Source organism: Excalfactoria chinensis, chromosome 4 (assembly GCF_039878825.1).
Source record: "Excalfactoria chinensis isolate bCotChi1 chromosome 4, bCotChi1.hap2, whole genome shotgun sequence".
NCBI classification, from domain to species: Eukaryota; Metazoa; Chordata; class Aves; order Galliformes; family Phasianidae; genus Excalfactoria; species Excalfactoria chinensis.
In genome coordinates, this window is record NC_092828.1 from 53,598,735 (window position 1) to 53,619,247 (window position 20,513).

General features: G+C 38.6%; 1 protein-coding gene across 6 annotated transcripts in view; it reads left to right on the plus strand.

Annotated features, from left to right (window-relative positions):
- FAM13A (family with sequence similarity 13 member A) overlaps positions 1 to 20,513 on the plus strand; it is a 113,400-nt gene that overhangs the window by 17,320 nt on the left and 75,567 nt on the right. For all 6 annotated transcript variants that reach the window (XM_072334062.1, XM_072334064.1, XM_072334063.1 and 3 more), the window contains exon 5: positions 181 to 340. In XM_072334062.1, the coding sequence (XP_072190163.1) occupies positions 181 to 340 (160 nt within the window). The remainder of the gene's footprint in view (positions 1 to 180; positions 341 to 20,513) is intronic.

Below are 20,513 nucleotides of genomic sequence, written 5' to 3' on the forward strand. Positions count from 1 at the left end.
AAAAAACTGCAAACAATCATAATAGTTGTTACCAGTATGGATATGTTTCTTCTCTCCCAGACAGTTTCCTCTGCCTGCAAACCAACCTGTATCCACAACTGAAGTGTTACACAGGTGCTGTGCAGGAACATTTCCCTTTTGAGTATCTAACATTCTGCTTCAAATTCCATCCAATTTTAGTGTGCCCTCTGGATTTGAAGGCATAAAAGAACAAGAGATCTGCAACAAGATCATGACTAAAATGCTGGAGAGTTACAATACCTTGTTTGAACTGGAAGTTTTGAAGAAGGATGAAGAAAAGCCAGTATGTGAAGAGCTAGGAAGAATTATTCTGGTTAAAGTGAGTATCTCTGATATTGTACTTTCTTACAGGAAATCAGTAGTGCAGGCTCATTGCTGCTTCAATTCAGAAATCTGTTGGGTAAGTGGTAGGTAGACACTGTCATGATAATGTTCTATGTTAATAATTGGTAAACAGTATTACAGATTGATACTGCTAATAGGCTGATTTTTATTACTAGTCTGAAAGTTGTTTGTATTTAACAGCTTTAGAGTATAATAGAATGGTTCAGTTGCAAGGGGCTTTTAAAGATCATCTAGTCCAGCAGCCTGATCACTTCAGAGTTTACCAAAAATTAAAGCATCTTATGAAGGGCTGAATGGTAACTGAATGCTTACAGCCAGGTAGCATCAACCACCTCACTAGGAAACGTGTTGCAGTGTTTCACCACCCTCACAATAAAGGAATTTTCATAATGTACAGTCTGAATCTCCTCTGACACAGCTTTGTGCCGTTCCCATGTCGTTTTGTCAGTTCTCAGGGGGAAGAGCCTGGCACTTCCATTCACTTCCCTTCCTCAGGACATTGCACAGAACAATGAGGTTGCCTCTCAGCCTTGTATTCTTAAGACTGGACAATCCACATGTCCTCAGCCTCTCCTCGTAGGTCATGCCTTTCAGTCAGTCAGTCAAGTGAAATAAAATGAAATCTTTAGTGCCTTTACAGTATGTTCTAAGATAGTCTACTGAGTCACAATTGCAGTGCAATCTGTACAAGTAATACCAGCTGCCTCCAGAATTCATTGTTTTCTCATGATGAACAAGTGAGGGAAGAGTAAACCTGTTAGTCTTTTAGTTGTTACTAGTAGTCATGTAAAATCATTCTATGGAAGGAAATAAAATGGCTGATGACCCTTGCAGTGCCCTCCCTAATGTTTGTTACTGAAGATACAGTGGCTTCTGGGTAATGGAAGTGATCTGTCTGGAATATGAAAGTTTAGCTGCTGATTGTCACTTAAGAAACAAAACTAGGTTAAAAAGAAAGTCATTTAAAAAGCCAGGATACTTTAAAGAGCTCAGTAGAAGGGCTTTTCGAGTATGTCACCATCTCCTTCAAGTCAGTTGCAAAAGTCAAAATAATCTTTCACTTCTAAGGGCTTAGACCTGGTTGAAAATGCAGAGATGGAGACCTTGGTGATTTCCCACTGTGGCCATCAAAGGGTATGGTGACAAGCAAAATTGCTCCAACAAAATATTCTGAAAGGTAAAGTTAGTCAAATTAGATGAAAAATGTTGCCCAGCTCTTTGCTTTAGAAGAGAGATGAGTGAAATGAGCCATACCTAAAAACAAAGGCTTGTGTTGTGCTTGTGTTTTTGGGTTTTGCTGGTGGTTTCCAAATCCTGCTGGCAGTCTGCTATAAAAATTTCACCATGTTCCTTGTCCATGTAATTTGGATGAGTTTTCTAGCTTAACTAAGACAAACACTCAAACACAAGAAATACAAGCATCTAATTTTATACAGCAAAGTGCTTGTTGAGATGTGTCAGATGGCTTTTTGAAAGAATGCTTTATACCATTCCTAAATGTTACTTTTCTTGTATCCTAGCAGATATCCCTCAACCTTGCCAATTTGTATAATGAATTAGAAATAGTGGACTGAAGGAGAAAACCAAGTGGCAATAAATGAAACTCAGTAGAGAAAAGTGATTGCCAGCTTGCTAATGCATGAGCTGTCCTATATATATAACAGGAGCCAGCTGATCCGTGTCATAAAAGAACAAATACTTCAGAAAATTATTGAGGTGACCTGGGTCACTGTCTAAAAATAGCAGGTAATTTATAAGCAGAGTTACTGCTTCTGGAGATGCCATTGATTAATTCATATCTTCAAGTAGTTAAAGCTGTTCCTGTTGGAAGGAATGAAAAATGTAGGATGCTCAGGATGGTACTTCCATAAACTGAGGCCTTATTGATTTTATGGGTTTCACATTGAAGCATGAGCTGTGATGGAATGGAGGAGCAAACAGCAAGGAGAGGGAAGAAAATGAGGACTCATTACCAAGTTCAGCTGCATTTACCTAAGTGTCTTTTTCAGCTTTTGCCTTGTGAGCTGCGGGAGAGTGGGGAACTTGCTGCCTCCCTTCTGGTTCAGTAAGGATATTTCTGTCACCCCCACCCCCAGATCACTTGCTGTATTGCCAGCATTTCATCTTGAGTTGCTGCATTGCTACTTTTCCCATGACTGCCTGTACTCTCCTTTCTCTCTTTCCCACGTTTACATTTTTGTCCTTAATTTTCACAGACCTGTCCCATTCTTCTTGTAATAAATCCTGTTGGACCTTGTTTCCCACTCCAGGGGAAAGGCTGGCAATCATAAGTACACCTCCAGTCCCTGCACTTGCATACTGTAGTCCATCCAAAGTCTGTACTTGTTTGTCATCATATTCCTAATTTTCTTAAATGCAGAGAAAGCTTACTGTCTAGGTTAGTATGGTGCTTGTGGTATAGTTACCTGTGTATGTAATGGGGCGCTAGAGTTTAATGAGTCTTTTCATAGGCAAACATTACTGCCTCATGTTTTCTGGAATGCTGCTTTTAATCAAAAATTTTGAGACCAAAATGGTCTCAAAACAGAGATGGAGATACTTAAAAGAAGTATCTTTTTTTTTTATGGCTGCAGATTCTGTGGTGCTGCAAAAAAGGAGGTTTTTATTTCTCCTTGAATTCTCCGTTCTCATCATATCCTTACTACCTTGTATTTTTTAAAACCATCATCAGCCCTAAATCATGATAGTACAATACCTAGAATCGTTGCATCCCATCCCAATATGGGAATGTATTTCAATTCTTACCCAGTGATGTTTAGCACCTTCCTGAACTTGCATTTCTCTTGACACCTCATGATCAATGTATCTTAACATTTTCCCACACTTTGCAATGAAGTCAGTGGATTTTTTCAAAGTACATCTCCTTTAAAATGTAACTAAGAACATGTGCATCGTGGAGATAAAGTCATGAAAGCCTCATACTTTGAGCTGTGTCTTGGGAGCAGCACTGAAGTGGAGTATATTACCTCTTGTTTACTGTGCTGGACATGTCTAGGGGAAAATCGCAATACTACAGATTTCCAGGAGGAGTAAGCACTTTTTAATCAGCTGTGGACCATGGCAGCTTACAGAAAGTTAATTTTAGCTATGGGGAAAAGAGGTGTGATTCTGTAGGCTGTTGTTTGTTGACTCATCTTTTTTGCTGTGTTTGTGCACTGAAGGGGTACAGGTTACATCACACCAGTTTCAAAGATTGCTCAGTCATTGGGAAAGACAAACAGTGCCAGTTAAAGGGATTTTTTTTTGCTCGCTTTCTCACTGGATTATAGTTCAAAACGTAAGGAATAGGAAATTTCTACAAGTCGCATTCCAGTCTCTGCTTTGTACCCAGGACTGTAAAACCTCCTCTTGCTCATTGTACAGGCCTATGGTAATACCATAGTTAGAAGTGCTGGGGAGCTTTTCTTTGGAAACCTCCATTTAGAAACAAAACAAGTACTGCTTTCACAAAATGACATGCATCTTGGAACAGATTCCATTCCAGATGCCCTGGGAAATTGAACTGTGCGGTTCCTGATGTCTGCGTGTGTATGTGTAATATATTTAATGTGTCTGGTTTCATTTGTGGCTAGCTATCGTTAAAGAGTATTTTCCAAGCTTCAGTTTAATTTCCAGAACCAGTGAGGGTCTGGAAGATTCTTAGGCTGTTGATTGACAGGATCTACTAAATAGAAACAGGTGGAGAAGTGGGTTGAGTGTTCTGATTAGCTATCTGCTCAGTGTTGTGTTGTTCTGATTTTGAAGGATCATAAATATTTTTTTATTGGGCAGAGCCAGGTGTGACTTATTTATTTTCTTAACATTTCTGAGCTGCTGTGGACTTATACATTGTAAGTTTCAGTGTATCATGATAAAACATTTATGATTTGCTTCAGAGCAGAATTCCTGCTGTGTTCAGTTGTGGTCCCAATTGGTTTTTGTGGCACTGAACTGAGCAGTAACTTAAGTATTTAAAAATCAGTAAGTTCTGAGTTGCTGGATGGCTGACTTTGTCATCTGCTTAAAAAAAATTGATTGAGGTTATTGATCTACCTACAGCAACAATACAAATAGTAATTTGGCACTGTGACCTTTAATTTCCAAATAACCTAAAGTTCTATTCAAACTGCAACCGCATATAGTCCTATGTTGTGCTCCTAGACAGTGTTGTACTGTTACAGCTGCAATGAAATGAGACTTAAAAGTAGCACAATTACTGTTACTCATTAATGATCAAAGATAAGTGGTGAAAAGGATTATTTTTAGTTAAGTGTCCAGAGCAATCTGGACAGGCTAAGTATTAGGGGACTCTTGAGAGATTTTTGGAATTACCACTTTCACTGGTTCCAAGTAAAACGTAGTACCATTTGGGTCAGTATTGTCTTAGAATAAAGCATACAACCTGTTACATTGTCATTCGGTGTCACAGGGTTAGGTTTTTTTGTTTGTTTGTTTGTTTTTGTTTTTTTCCTTAAACTTTCCATCTAATGCCTTCTTAACAGAATACCTTTTAATTTTCAGAAGCAGTCAGCTGACAGTGCATTATTGTTTGCACTGCGAAACAAAAACCAATGTGATGAGGATATAATGCTGCTCCCGGCTTGGTTACCTATTTGGGAAAGGAATGCAAATAAGTCCATTTATATAATTAAATTTATAATTCCATATAACTCCAGGGATGCCCTGCACTCACAGCAGACTGCTGCCACCTCGGCCCTCTGCTGCTATGATTATACACACAGCAGACCGAGTGATCTCTTGTTTACGTCACAAAAAAAGGCACCTGCTTCTAATCAGTATTACACTGCCCTGGCTGAGCCTGCAGGGTCTAGATAGTTTCCTTTATGCTTCTTTCATGCCTGGGACCATTTTAGGCTCACATTAATGGCTTGCTTTCAGTACTGGATTAGTTCCTTCCCTTCAGAAGACACTGGGCACTGATGTCCTTTGAAATCATTCCTGAAGATCTCAGCATGCATCAGTGTTTTATTCATTATTTCCCTTTTTAGGGCAAGTCATGCCAGTTCTCTCCTGCCTGGGCCTGAGTTCATCCAAATGGTGGTGTGGGTTCAGATAGGAGAAGGAAGGGTGAAAAGTATATGGGGATAAAGATCACCAGTGGAAATCCATCATTGCTTTTCTGTGTAGTGTTTCTTCAGCTAGTATTCACTTCACAGTTGTCCACCAGCGAGCAGATGGGCATGCTTATAGTAAGGCTATATAGTGGTTCAGCCTGAATGACATTTTAAGACGTGAGCTGACAGGAAATGAGTAATATGAGATTTGTAGGGGAAAGTTTATAAGCCTCTAAACCTTTCACCTATAGCAGATTGGGGAACCTCAAGTGAAGTGAACTGTTATTTTTAGGCTGTAGCTGAGGAAGGCAAGTAAAAAAGTCAGATGACTATCAAAGAATTCCTTGTTTAATTTTGAATAAAATTGCTAAGCTCTTGCATATTTAAAGGAATGGATGCATATAACATATTTCTCTTTCTATCCTGCTCTATTTCTTGTATACTAGAGCTCTTTCAAACCCAGACGGCAAATTTTGAAGTGGAGATGCTTAGGAATTTTTCTTTTAATCTCTGATAACTTTTTGTTTGCAAATGCTCAGCAGTAATAACATTGCCTCTTGATGATACCACATAAACAAAATGTAAAGAAAATGAAATCTGTATGTGTGTTCACAACTGTATTTTACTTGAAATGTTTTTCATTCATCGTGCTTTTATTAGGGGTAGACAGGGAATGACATCACAATTTAGCATTTGAGAGTGGTCCCACTCAGTCAGTACATCATAGAATCACAGAATGGCCTGAATTGAAAAGGACCACAATGATCAGTTTCAACCCCCCTGAGATGTGCAGGGTCACCAGCCACCAGACCAGGCTGCCCAGAGCCACATCCAGCCTGGCCTTGAATGCCTCCAGGGATGGGGCATCCACAGCCTCCTTGGGCAACCTGTTCCAGTGTGTCACCGCCCTCTGAGTGAAAAATTTCACCATAATATCTAACCTAAACCTCCCCTGTCTCAGTTTAAAACCATTCCCCCTTGCCCTATCACTATCCACCTGTGTAAACAGCCATTCCCCCTTCTGTTTATACTCTCCTTTTAAATATAATAAGCCCACAGTGAGGTCTCCCTGGAGCCTTCTCTTCTCCAAACTAAACAAGCCCGGTTCCCTCAACCTTTCCTCATAGGGGAGATGCTTCAGCCCTCTGATCATCATAGTGGCCTTCCTGTGGACCCATTCCAAGAGCTCCACGTCCTTGTGCTGGGGGCCCCAGCCTTGGGGACAGGGAAGCATTGAATTCAGTACCAAGAAACACGGTACAGTAAAAATAAGCATGTGAGCCACTACTCTAACTGACTGTTTGTGTACATCCTTACTGTACCCAAGGAGGAAAAAAAAGTTGTTTGCTGGAAGGATGAGAATTTTCCTACTAAGAAAAAATTTCTCAGTTCCTCCCATTCTGATTCCCCAATATTTGGCTTCTCATTAATTAATCGCTCAGTTAAACAGTTCACACAAAATAATAAGCGTTACCATTGCTGTAAAAATCAACAGTGTCAATGCTTCATTTGTAATGATGATATATTGTAGGCAATCAGAATTGTTCCTAAGTGATGGAGCGTAAGACATTTTCCAGCCTGTGGGGGTTTAATTCATACTGATATCTGCCAGTAGCTTCATCTGCAGTACTGTCAAGGTGGGAATTTCAGAAGGACTCAGCACTGAATAAGTTCTTTTTCCCATTATAACTGAGTAGCAAAATGCTCACTGACTTCATTGCAAGTCCTGTGCATTCTTTATGAGCCCTCCTTTGAATAGCAGGAAGAGCGCAGTTTGTCCAGGAGAAGCTTGTTGGAACACCAGGTGCAACTGGAACATCCACTGCTTTGCAGGATTTTTGGAGCCTCAAAACTTCCGTTTAATAAGTAGGGCTCAGGGCAGCAAAAAGCAACAGGAGACTGTGGCACAAAGGACATAAGAGAACAGATGCTCTCTAAGTGTCTGAATAGGTAAGCTCTTGAAAATTTGATCTATCCAGCAGATTGCAGTGTGATATGGCTTTAACTGCCAATAGTAAATATCAGTGAGTACTAAGAAAGTGGCCTGTCTTCTGTAGTACTGGAAATCTTACAGTGGTAGAGTTAAATATTGACACATTGGATACTGTAATTTACTGCAACATCAGATATTCATTTTAAAAATAACATTACCGAATTCTATGTCTGAAAAAGTTTTTTGTTTTTTCTTTATGATTTTTAGGTCAGAAATGCAACTTAGCTTTTCCAAGAATGAGTTAAGGGAAGTGTAACGTGAGATGCAAACCTGGAGAGCCTGGGTTTCTCCTTTAGCTACGTCATGTTTTTCTTTTAGGTCATACTTCTTTCTGTTTATGAATAACATTACAGTAAATAGGTAAATCGGACTCCAGCTTTCAAAATTGCCTGGGAGAACAGAATGTTCCCCTGGAAATGATCTTTGCTCTGTTGTTTCTGAACACACACTTACATACCGGGTACGTTCAGCAGGAGAGCAGTGTTGCTGTGTCATTTTGCAAATATTTGGTTTGTTTCGTTTTTTTTACTTAAATTCTTCTGCACATTCCTTATGGATACTTCAGCCACAAAGAGCTGAGCTGTGGGCAGTAACCTGTTACGTGGCCCCTTAACTCTGACAGCTATTGTATGACAAGCACTTCCAAATTGTGGAAATGAAAGATGAATGTTTTTGCTCATTGAAATCTTGGTAACTTTTTACAGATCCTGGGATTATATTTGATCTCACCATTATCAGTGTATTTGTAGCTGTTAGTAAACAGTCCTCCTGGACTGCGGGAGACACATTTTTCTCCTAGAAAATAGCATGATATTCCACAGATGCAGTAGCCAATATTGAAGTATATCATAGGGTTATTGCTATGTTTGTCATTTCCTTTTTTATATTGCAGTCTGCTCTGAAAATAATGGATTTCTGTGTGTCTGCTGCTTTCGTACCAAGACCTTTGTACATGTTTTGTGGCAATAATCGTAGTAGGTTAAGGTTGTACTGAAGCACAACAGGGTAACCTTTAGCAGTTTATTAAGAGAGATGGTCTCAGGTAAAAGGTCAGATATATAATCTTGGGAGAACGAAAGGAAATGAAAGGGGAACTGAGTGGGGTATTAGTTTCCTATTGAAAAGCAGTGATGCATTTTTTGCAAGGAGTGAGATTTTGCTTTTTATTACTTCTGTCTGAAACAGCTCTGCTCAAGTGTGGTTATTATATTATAAAAGACAGCACAGTAGAACAGCAGATAGATACTGAGTCAGCTGTACTCTCCTTCCTAAATGTCAGTAGCAACCAAGGAAAAGTTGGGTATGTAGTACTAAATATGTCATCTCTTGTTATGTTCATCTTTCATCCTTAGATATAAGAATGTTTAACAACTTAGATAACATTGTTTCTCCTTCTAGCAGGGGTGTTTTCATTACTTTCTACTTACACAGTAAGCATGGTAGAAGCACATAGCATGAAAATGATTTAATAATATATTATTGTCTGTATTTTTCCTGAAGATATCTGTGCTACTGAATGATGACTCTGTGTACTGTTAATTGAATAAAAATTAGTCATTCCATCCAGTTGACATTCATTAAATTATCTGTGGTCACATAAATTAGAGAATTTCCTTTGAAAATCCAATGCACCACAATTTTAGTTTTAAAAATTTGCATTATTTGGTACTTTCTGATATGCACGGAGTCTTAACCAATCAGGAGCTGTTTTGTGTGGTTGAAAGAGATTCCACATACTCTTGATTTGTGACCAGGAGAAAGAAGAGCTTTATAGTTGCTGTAGTTCTTTCACTTTTGTGTTGGCACCGCTGGCAGCACTTCTGCTCATCACATCTGAGCTACCATGCTCCGGAATAGCTTTGTGTACTGGTTTGGGTAACATTCCTTGCACCAGTGCCAAATGAAGGGAGAACCAGGAACTTTAAAACTCATTCTTTCTGAACTACTCATTGTTACTGTTGCACACTTTAGTTGTAGCCTAGGAAGAAGTCACAGGTGTGACCCTGGTAACACCTACTGAAGCAAAAGCCAAGTAGCAATGTTTTGTGGGGCGCTGCTAAGAGAAACTGCATGTTTCCTTCCACTGTTTTCTGTGGTGTATAGCTGCTGACCCAGCCAAGAATCAGCTGCTGCAGGCTATCCCAGTGCAATCAGCTAATGCATCATTTCTGCAATCATTTGCAGCATTGAATTCACTGGGTAATCCTCTTAATGGTTGCTCATCCTAGGTAAGGATGGCAGCACTGACACAGATGTGGGGTCTGTCTAGCCTAGATTCCTGCCACCCACTGCAGCCATAAGCGGATGTCCAGAGAGGAGTGAGAACAGGGTAAGGCATATCTGGTGTGTCCTTCAATTACCCAACCAATTCCTTACTATTTTCAGGGGATTTCCTGGCCTTGACTTGATTTGTGTGTTTAGAAATGTCCAAAGTGGTTGTCCTGTAACCCTTTGTGTATATGCAAACACTTCTCTTCCACAGTGCCACCTGGCAAAGAGTTGCTCCCTGTCATGTGAAGAACTGACTCCTTTTGTTTGCTATAAACATGTTTTTTACTAGTGTCATTTGAAGGCCACGTCTTGGTGGGTTTGTTTGAAGAAGCAGTCCATCTACTCTCAGTTGCCCTTAGCTTTGTAAAACTGCATCAGAAACTCTACAAGCTACCATGACCTTTTTTTTTGGGTTTTTTTGTTCGTTTGTTTTTTGTTTTTGTTTTTGTATTTTTAATGGAACATTAGTACTGACATTTGCAGCCTTAATCGCTGCAATGTTTGTTGTCTGTCAAAACCACTGCATAGAGTCAGTCAGCAAACAATCATGTAATAGCTTTTCTATTTTGGGGCACTGGGCCAAATACTCTGAAGCAGTAAATTGGATAACATTTTAGCAAAGCTCAGGAAGCTACACACATTCTTAATATCAGAAAAGTACCTGACTTCTTCTTTCTGTTAAAAATGAAAAACAATAACAAACATTTAAAAAACCTAGTAGTCTGTGCCTTGCTTAACAAAATTCTATACATTAATGAAGTTTGGAGTTCGTTTTAAGGTCTTCTCTTAGGTTTTAACATCTAACAAAGTAGATCCAATGCTTTCTAGCAAGCTTGAACTGGAAGTCCAACAGCCCAGTCCTTTCTGAATATGCAGTTTAAGAGGCTAAAAAGAGAACCAAGTAGGGAGGAAAGGGTGAAAACAGCAGTAATTATGATAATGTGACAAAAATATTTTGAAATATCAAGTGATCAATAAATGATTCTATAATGTACAAGAGATTCTATAAATTCGTCTATATCATTAAAACAGAGCACGCGGTATGATCATTGTTCTTGCTCTTTTTTTCCTGAGCTAGTTGTAATGAGAAGCATTTATGCTCTCGTGTTACAGTGTGGTTTACAAATGATTGTGAATACCCTTCACTGCACAGTCTGGTTTCCCTGAGACTGCACTTGACTGAGGCTGAAAACTTACTAATGGAAGTGGGTGAAGGGAGTGAATAGTACGACTTAATCTGCTTAAGAAAAGTTATAATGAATAAATAAAGCTGAACTACTGTTGCAAGTATTTTCTTGTTCCATTTAAATGGTATGATTTTGTCAAAGGTCTTTACTTAGTTCCAGTCCACTCATGATGCAGTAAATGAAGTGGGTTTTTTTTTGTTTGTTTGTTTTGTTGGTTTTTTTTTTGTTTGTTTGTTTTGTTGGTTTTTTTTTTTGTTTGTTTGTTTTGTTGGTTTTTTGTTTGTTTGTTTTGTGCCTGGATCTTTCTCAGTCTTTTCTACAGATGTTAGTAATCTCCCTAAAATTAATTTATCTCTGAAATTGAAAATGTGTATCTAACTGATATTTGATTCCATCAATAACCCTGGGCTGTCTATCTGTCAAAGAAATAAACACAAAGAGGGGTAAGTGCAGCAGCAGTTGCTGGGTAGGAGACATTGTCAAGTATCTAATACCCTGTCCATGATTCAGTGTCTCCTTTATGCATACCCTTGACCTATTGTGTTTCTTCATCCATGTGGGAGGAAGCTAGGAGCTGGAGTATTTAACCACCTGTCTTTATTAGTGTCAGCACTTCTTGACATTAAAGGATTATTCTGGGGATGTTCTAATCTTTTCTAATCATTGAGGTCTCTGTAGTTAATTGGTTTAAAGCTTTTATCGAGGTGGACTCTCACGCGTTCTAAAACCTACATTTTGCATGACCTGCTAAGGATATGCCAAAGGAAGAAAAATTTCTTCATTAGCAAGTTAGAGTTACTAAAGAAGAGGATGTGTTCCTTGGGCTCGTATTATTCATCTGATCTAGGTATAAAATGCTGGACAGGAATTTGAGTGAAGAAACTTATTTTTCAGGTTTTGGGAACATGTACAAACCAGCTGTGTTCTGTAGTGTTTTGTGACAAGTATTAGCATTTGTAGCAGTGTTACCTAAGAATCACATTCATGAATCAGGATCCATGGCTGTATTAACCCAGAGCTAAAAGATAATTTCAGATAAAAGAGTTCACAGGTTTGTTGAGCTGTATGACCAGTGTGAAGTATTTAGGAGTTTTGATGTGTGAGTAATGCATCTCATGGGAAATAACAGCTGATGGTCTAGCATGGACCAATGGAATCTATTATCGCAGTGTAAGGTTAGGGACATCTGAAAGTCTCTAAATTTGCTGTTAGTTGAAGAAGCTGACTAGAATCTTTGCTTTGTGTCGACATATTTCCAACAGAACTATTTGCTGGTAAATAGTGCCTATCAAAATTAGGAAGGCAAATGAATAATTTCTAGCTTTCTCCATGATTTTCTTTGTTCTTATTGAGAAATTATCAGAAGCGTTTAGTTCAAAACCTGGTTTTGATGGTGTCCTGTACTAATGTTGACTATTTCATTTGGCCCAAGTATCCTTGATTGTAGAAGTTTTCCCTTGGTAATAGTGGTGGGACTTGATGCCACGATGAGCAGCTACTGTAATTTGAATGGATTTTAGAGAGACTCTATTACTTCATTTTCTCGGGTGGGATTCTTTTACTTTAAAGTGGAATGGAGAGATGGTTACTGACAGCTATTGACGTTGTGTAGGACTTGGGTAATTTTTCAGATGTGAACGGTTGGGTTTCACTAATTGTTGAGCACACACAGTTGAGCAAAACTAAGCTTCTACCTTTCAGACAGAGACTTGAACTTGTTTTTTATTCAGTATGCTGTAGCAAAGATTAAAATAATAATAATTTTAAATGTAGAATCATTTATAAATCATCATCATAAGTCGTAGAATGGGCTGGGTTGAAAAGGACTGCAATGATCATCCAGTTTCAACCTCCCTGGGATGTGCGGGGTCGCCAACCACCAGACCAGGCTTCCCAGAGCCACATCCAGCCTGGCCTTGAATGCCTCCAGGGATGGGGCATCCACAACCTCGTGGGCAACCTGTTCCAGTGCATCACCATCCTCTGTGTGAAAAACCTCCTCCTAATATCTAACCTCAGACTCCCCTGTCTCAGTTTAAGCCATTCCCCCTCATCCTATAGGAATGGAAAGGATGCAGTTACTAACAAGCATTACTCCTCTTGGCATTCTGTGGAGGTCTGTAATGGTTTACAAGTGATGCTCAGGTAGTATTTATATATGGGGTGCACATTAGTTGTATCATTGCCCTTAAAGGAAATCAGGCTTTAAAGCACAACACATTTAATTCCATAGTTTCTTAAATTTCACAGGCATCACCAAAACTGAATGAAATCTCAGAGAATTCTCAAGCTTCAGAAATTCAGTTACAGAGAAATACATTTATACATAAGACAAATAGTTTTTCATGCAAGTACAAAAGTTGGTGTAATCACATATTTTTTTCATCAAAAAACAGACAGGCATGTGCTGTTTAAGTTTTGGAAATTTGACTTCTTTGGCTAAAATTTGATACTTCTAGTACTGCATGTGGATGGAATGCAGCTGCCTTACTAAGCACTCACATTTAAAAATCATGCCTTATGTTTATTATTTGAATCTCAATACCAGGAAAGCATTCTGAGAGAGCCAGGGTCAGATTTCTGAAGATGTACAACTATCTAATGTCTGCTAGTAGAGTTAGGAGTCAGTTTAAACGCATTCAAAGAGATCTGAAATTATTTAATGTATTTTTTATCTGTAAGTTTGCAGGATGCTGAAAAAGTAAATTATATTCCAAAATATACTTAGTTTCTGAAGTGTGTCATAATACTAGAAGTGGACTCGTGTTCTTTCTGCCATCTGGATTTTGAAGGGTAACATCAAACAGACTGCCAGTATTGAAAGCAGTAGATTCTCATCTTGACTTGTGTTTGAGGCTCTGATTTTGTTTTGATTGTTTTGAGTTTTTGAGCTAGCCTAAGAACCTAAGCAGCTTGAGAATATGAGTTAAACCTGCTGCCTTCTGGTAACTTTTATCTTTCAGGTTGCATTTTTCTATTTAAAAGTGGAGTGTTTTCTTTCCATATTTAATGTTAAAAAATATGTTGCAAAGTTAAAATCAGAGGAAGTAACCAGTTCATAGGAATCGTTGTATAACCCTGTGTGAATTATTGCCTTGTGAAAACTAGCATGGATTGGAGGACAACTGGGAGGGGACAAGGAGACTGCAAGTACTTGAACTAATTGTAGATACTGTCTTTTCTGTAGAACTTCAAAACTACACTTGTGTGCACCCTTCCCAATACAACTATGATCCCTTGCCAGTAGCGAGCAGACTTGCAGAGGTTAATATTTAACGGGTTCCTGGCTAGAGCTGTGTGTTGTGTTTTCAGCACATAACTCCCTTGTTCCCTTGGAAGCATTATTTTGTGTAAACAAAACACATTTTTATACTGAAGTGCATCTGTCTACATGTGCTGTTACATGATGAATCAGTTAATAGTGGGCTGTCACAAGATTTTCTGCTTTTATCTCACGTGTGCTTGTTACCATTTTTTGTCTTTATTCAACATAATGGAAGCAATTATTGTATTGCCTGATTCCAACAATCAGTGGGTACTGCATGCTCATCATAACAGTATTCAATTGGTGGCAAGCCTGATCCTACAGTGTCTGCTGGAATGTTGATTTCTAACTTTTACTAGCAACAGTGACAGAGAAATCTGATCTAACACACCTGCATGACTCACTTCTTTGAGTCATTTGTCTGCAATGACTGGTACTTAAAATTAATATATGCTTATAATAAAGATATAATGCAGTGAAAATGGGTGATGACAAAGGCCTATGAGATCACCTTGAGGTCTTGTTAAAGTATAGAATGTATTTTCCAATTCTTTTTCTAGTTTAGAGGTGAATGCTCCAAGAACAGGAAGTCAGATATCCCTTTTTGTGTGGATTGTTATCTGTTCTATTGGAATTTCTAGTACAGTCTCAGCTTAACTGTGTTACCTGGTGTTGATGCAGAAGGACATAAAAATTGTGCTAGCTGAGCTGAGGCACCTGTAGTAGCAGTTTATGATGTGCTTGAAAGTGCTACTCTCTCACTATTTAAAATCTCTAAGGCCTGAACCTGCTTTTTTTATAGAGTTTGTAAACAATATTCTTTATTATTGGGAAGCAGAAGTGCCTGAAGGGTGAGTAGCTGACTTGAGCCTTTGAAGGTTGTTTTGTTCTTTCTTTTTTCTTTTAATTTCTTCAGGTTCCTTTGTTGATGAGTTGGCCATGTGATATTGTGAGGCAGGAGAAATACAGATATAAAACTAACAGTTTCTTTGAAGGATCTGTCTGCACTCCAGGGGATATAGTACAGTCCAGGATGGTGCCAACACTGTCTTTTAGGCCACAAATTCTTTCATTACTGTGTAATTCATTGTCAAACTGTGAGCAGGAGGAGTACCATACATGGAGAAAGACAGGTTTCTTGGCTGTTTGTTTGAGTCTTTCCAACCTACTTACATGGACTTCAATAGAACAGCTTCAAATTTTGGCACAGCTTCTCACTTTTCTAATGTAGAAATCCTTTGGCAAACACATACGTGTTTACATCTCAAACAGTTAGGAAGGATGGAGGAATGTGATGGCCTCTGTGCTGACTTACCTCAGTTCCCTGGCTTTTGATGATCTTATTAACAAATAACACTTTAACACCATGGCTGATATTTGCAGATTTCTTTGAAAATTTCTTTACTGGAGGCAGAATACATTGAAATATCAAATGATGTCCTCTGTAACTACAGTAATTTACCATATTTTTTGTTGCTAATGCTATTGTTCTGAGTGAGCAACTGGATACAGACATCGGAAGATAGTGTGCCCCATGTGAAGCTGAAAACAGAAGTCATTATTTGTAGCCTTTTAAGTTCATTCCTACATCTCTCCAATGACCGTGATCACCTGGCCCTATTTGTTCTTCTTACTCTTAATGTATTTCTGTTCATGCAAATACAGTCCACAGAAACCAAATGAATTCCCAGAGGAACTGTTGTCTCTATAGTCAGGTGAGAACACCTGATCATTTATCTTTGTGGTCAAGCAATAGTAAATCCACCTTTTCAGTCTCAGGATATGAAACAGAAATGCAAGGAAAAATAAGATAAATAGTGTTTATGGTCCATTCATTGGTTTTACCTGTGATGCTGATTTGTCTGTGCTTTGTACTTGATGTTGTTCACATGCACGTATACGTCTAGAGCATAGAGGAAAACACAGCTATCCTGATGTATATAGATGTCTGTGTGTGTTGTATAAGGGAGTTCCAGTAATTAAAAAATGAGTTTGTCGGTGCCTTTCAAGAGTATGTAAAGTATGTAAAGCCAGACTTACACATTTGTCAGCATTATACATTCTGTGTTTCTACTGTTCATCTAGACTTTACTTGAGCACTGGGGTCAGTTAGTTTTTACAAAGCACTTAATCAAAAGCGCTGGTATTTGGAACTGCCAGCTGTGCAGACAAAAATATCAGTATTGAGGGTGTTGTCCCAGCTTATAATCAGTGGTCAATTTGCTATCAAAGTATTTTGTGTAGGATTTTGTTTTCCTCCAAATCACACAGCACTGTAGTTAAAGGCTTGTATCACTAATGGCGAAATGATTTGATAAATTTGGTGATATTGTTTACAGAATAGAGCTAAAGAGAGAAAATAGACTTAGTACTGAACTCTTATAGGGAGTTTATACTTGTCAATAATCTGGTCCTCTTAGTCATATACTGTTCAAACTAGGATGGTAACTGCCTAAATAAGTATGGGAACACAGGTAACCAGAATAAATTCTGGGAACTGAAGACACAGTGAAAACATGGATAGGAATTCTCCCTTCCTTTGCTTTACTATTTTTGGGGATTCACTAAGTAGGCTAGTTTGATTCTGTTTGAAAAACAAGTCTGAGAAGATACATTTGATCAAAGATTTTCCAGTGAATGCAGCGGGAGGCTGGGGTAACAGTATGCAGACCATGAGACAGGCACTGCATTAGTCTTGCTTGATGTTGTCTTAAATTTAATACAGGAATTTCAATAATGTATCCAAAGTATGCAGAATCTGGGATGCCCCATTCCCACAGACAAGTCTGAAGATGAAGAAAGCTGCAACTGATTCTATTATGTAGCTTCTTTCTGACCTGCTGTTACAAAGTGAGTAGCAAGCTCAAGTACATTCACTGAGGTGTCATCATTTAAACAGGTCACAGGAGCAATCTTCTCAAGTGCTTTCATGTGGCTTTGGACCAGAATCACCGTGTTGTGCAGATTTCTTTTTCTTCAGACTGTAAAATTGATAATGCTTCTTAAGTTTTAAGGAAATAGTTTTGGTAGAGAGATAACCGAAGAAAACCATTACTATTTCTATGAAAAATCTCCCCAGAATCCCACCTTTTAAATAAAGGAAGTGTCTACTGCTCTATGGATCTGGTTCAGTTAGAGACAGTGAATTTATTATGAATTCCATATCTACAGTACTATTGGTAATGAATTTGCTGCTACATAAATTAATACTTCATTGAAGACAGACAAAATTCTGTACAACAGTTACAAATAACGAAATTGTTTTGACAGAAGTTACTCACATTCAGTCCGATATGCCTGGGCTTTAACAGGTCTATAAAAGAGGCAAGATTTAATCTTTGAGAAAGTTTACTGAGACAAAATTTTGGGGATTCGCATGTGAATGAGCTCTGGAGCCAGAAATGTGATATCAACATAATTGTGCCTGAATTTCATAGGCTTTCTGAGAATTGTGCAGTTTCTTATGTCTGATGGCTTTTAAGTATTTAAGCATTTCTACTGTGTGCAGAGGCTTTTTTCAGATATGGGAGCTGTGGCGATTTGGTGTAAAGGACTCAGCTCTTTGATTACGAAAGGTCTTGTCATTATTAAGAGTAAGATGGAGAAATTCAAATAAATCTTTAAAACTTTAAAGCTTCACACATCTCATCAAGTTTAAAACTTTGATATCCAAGTGGGGCAGAGTACAGAGGAGGTGTTTTAGTGATTTAATGCCTAAAAACACAAGTACATTAAGAGAAATCCAAATTTGGCAGTGGCAGCCACAGAGATTGTAAGGATGGCTTCATTGATTGTGACTTGGTGATTTCAGTGTGGCAGAATTCAAGACTTGGTTCTGGGTATGGCAGATAATTGGTGACTGGGTTTCTGCATGTATGTGTTTCTGCTTCTGTTATCTGTGCTAAGCCTGGCAAGAATTATAAAGCTATTATCTTTGTCTCCCAAAGTCAGAAATTCAGGATGATAAGGGTTTTCTTTTTGAAGAACTCATCAACTGTATTCTGAATACATAGTTTTAAAATCATGGATGTTAGCTGAAGTGGCTAATCGATGGTTTTTATTACTATTTAACAAATTATTGCATTCTGAATGGAATCCATGCTTCAGCAAGTATTTGAGCACTAGCCAATTTTTAACATATACAGCAGTCTTACTAAAGATGACAGTTTGTTTGCTTTTAGCTCCAGGCTTAAGGACTTGTCTTGAGTTCTACTATTACAGAAAAGAATGTCACTGTGGTTTAGCTATGTTTAGATGATGATGCTTCACAGCCTCTCTGACTTCTTAGTCCCTGCTAGTGTAGCACACATAGCAGTCAGACAGCAAGGGGCACTAGCGCTTCCTCATGCACCAATTCTGTGCCATCGTCAGTGGCATGATGAGTCAGGCCCTCATTTAGTGGATAGGAATAGAAAGTGAGAGTATATTATAGAAAGTATGAGGGGAATGTAACTGGAAGATGTCACTTCAGAATTATCCCTGCCTCTGAAAGCCCTGTGCACCTGGCAGATATGTGGTCCTCTGAGCTGCAAGAGATTCATTTCTGCAAACTGATCTCAGTTGTCTCTTATTACAATCACACACACAGTTATGGAATCATACACATTGAAAGGGACCTCTGGAAATCATCTAGTACAACACCTCTCCTAAAGCAGCTTTCCTAGAGTAAGTTACACAGGAAAGTGTCTAGGTGGGTTTTGCTTATCTCCAGAAATAGTGCTTAATGAAGCTGTCATGCCAGAGATCACTAAGGCTGTGAAGCTTTGGAGAACCACAAAAGGGCAGATTACTTACTTAGCTGTTTGTTGAATGACTTGAAGGGCTTTGCTGTCTCAGAAGAGACAGCACCTTGTTGTCTTGGACAATTTAGGTTGACAAAAGCCTCCAGCAATATTGTGTATCTCCAGGCAAGGCTTGATATAATTCATTGTCTCTTTAGATACTGTTATGTAACCCTGGCAGAGAGCTTACAGCTGTGTGTGCTTGTTGAGAAGTCCCATTCAAATTGTTGATGTTTTAGATAGAATGAATGTAATAAATTTGTTTCAACAGCTATCAGTGGCCAAATATGAAGCCTGGGTAACTTCAGCGGATGACTCATTCCCTGGTTATTTGACTTGACAGAATTGGCTAAATCAGGTTCTGTAGGAGTTGGTTGTCAAACAAGACTTAGATCTCCCTTTCAATTTGCTCATGAAGCAGAGTTAGTGGCAAGAGATTAAAATGTAAGGTATATGATGTTAGCTAGCTGTGGCGTCACAACCAGGTTTAGACTAGAGTGAAAAAGAAAACACTCTAAATCTCCCTGTGCCACTTAGCCGTGCCTGGTTTTTTGCAAAGTGATGTGCCTTTTTTTATTCAGCAGAACAATTCTGTTGATTGCTAAACACATCCTGTAAGCTGAAAAGGCCCTAGACTGATAGGGCCTTCATAGGATGAAACCGACTCCCATTTTTTGATGGAAAACTCTCTGATTTTAAGGGTGCCAGTTGTTTGTTAAGTAAGCTTTTTGACTGAGATTTTTCTTTTGAGCTGAAAAACAACCAACCAAACAAAATATCCCTGGAGGACTGACTGAAAGAATGTGGTGTATATATTTTAAATACCTCCATTTTTTTTTGTTTTGTTTTGTTTTGTTGTTGTTGTTTTTATGATAACCCTATGGAAGTATCTTCATCATCCTTTAAATTCTGAATTTTAAATATACACTCGCGGTTCTATATGTGGACTTCCTAATCATGTATTCAAATGGGTATGAATCGCCCTTGTTATTTATGAGTTCATAGCTTGGGATGGTTGAAGCTTTTCTTTTTCCTCCTTGAGGAGGTGAGTGAGGTACTCAGAGCAGGATCACCTGTGCTAAGGAGGTGTATCTTCACTCCAGCTTCAGTGCAAGTGCATAGAACTCTTCAGTGTGGAGATTGGGGAGTAATCCCTGTCCTTTAGGAACCAGCAAATAATAGAGTCATCATGCCAAATCAGACCTTTAGAATAAGTGGCACACTTATCTTTGAACCTAGTAATTTCTGACGCCTCATTGCGTCATGATGCATCTGTAAGTTAAGAAAAAAAACTTAGCAGTGATATATGTGAGATGATGCCACCTGGACTGGTCAGTTTAAGCCTCCAGGGGAGAGATTTTATTGCCCTTTCTTTAATATCCACTGTGACAAATGTTTGTACTGGTCATGAAACTGACTGATCTCTATTAGAACTACAAATGCAGTTCCTTGCATCTGAACTGTCTGAGACAGCAAATGTTAAAAGCCACTGCAGAGTGTGTGGTGTAACACAGCTCCTTGTAGTTATCTGTTCTTTGCTATCTTGGTTGCCCTTTATTTAAATGATCCCTTTGA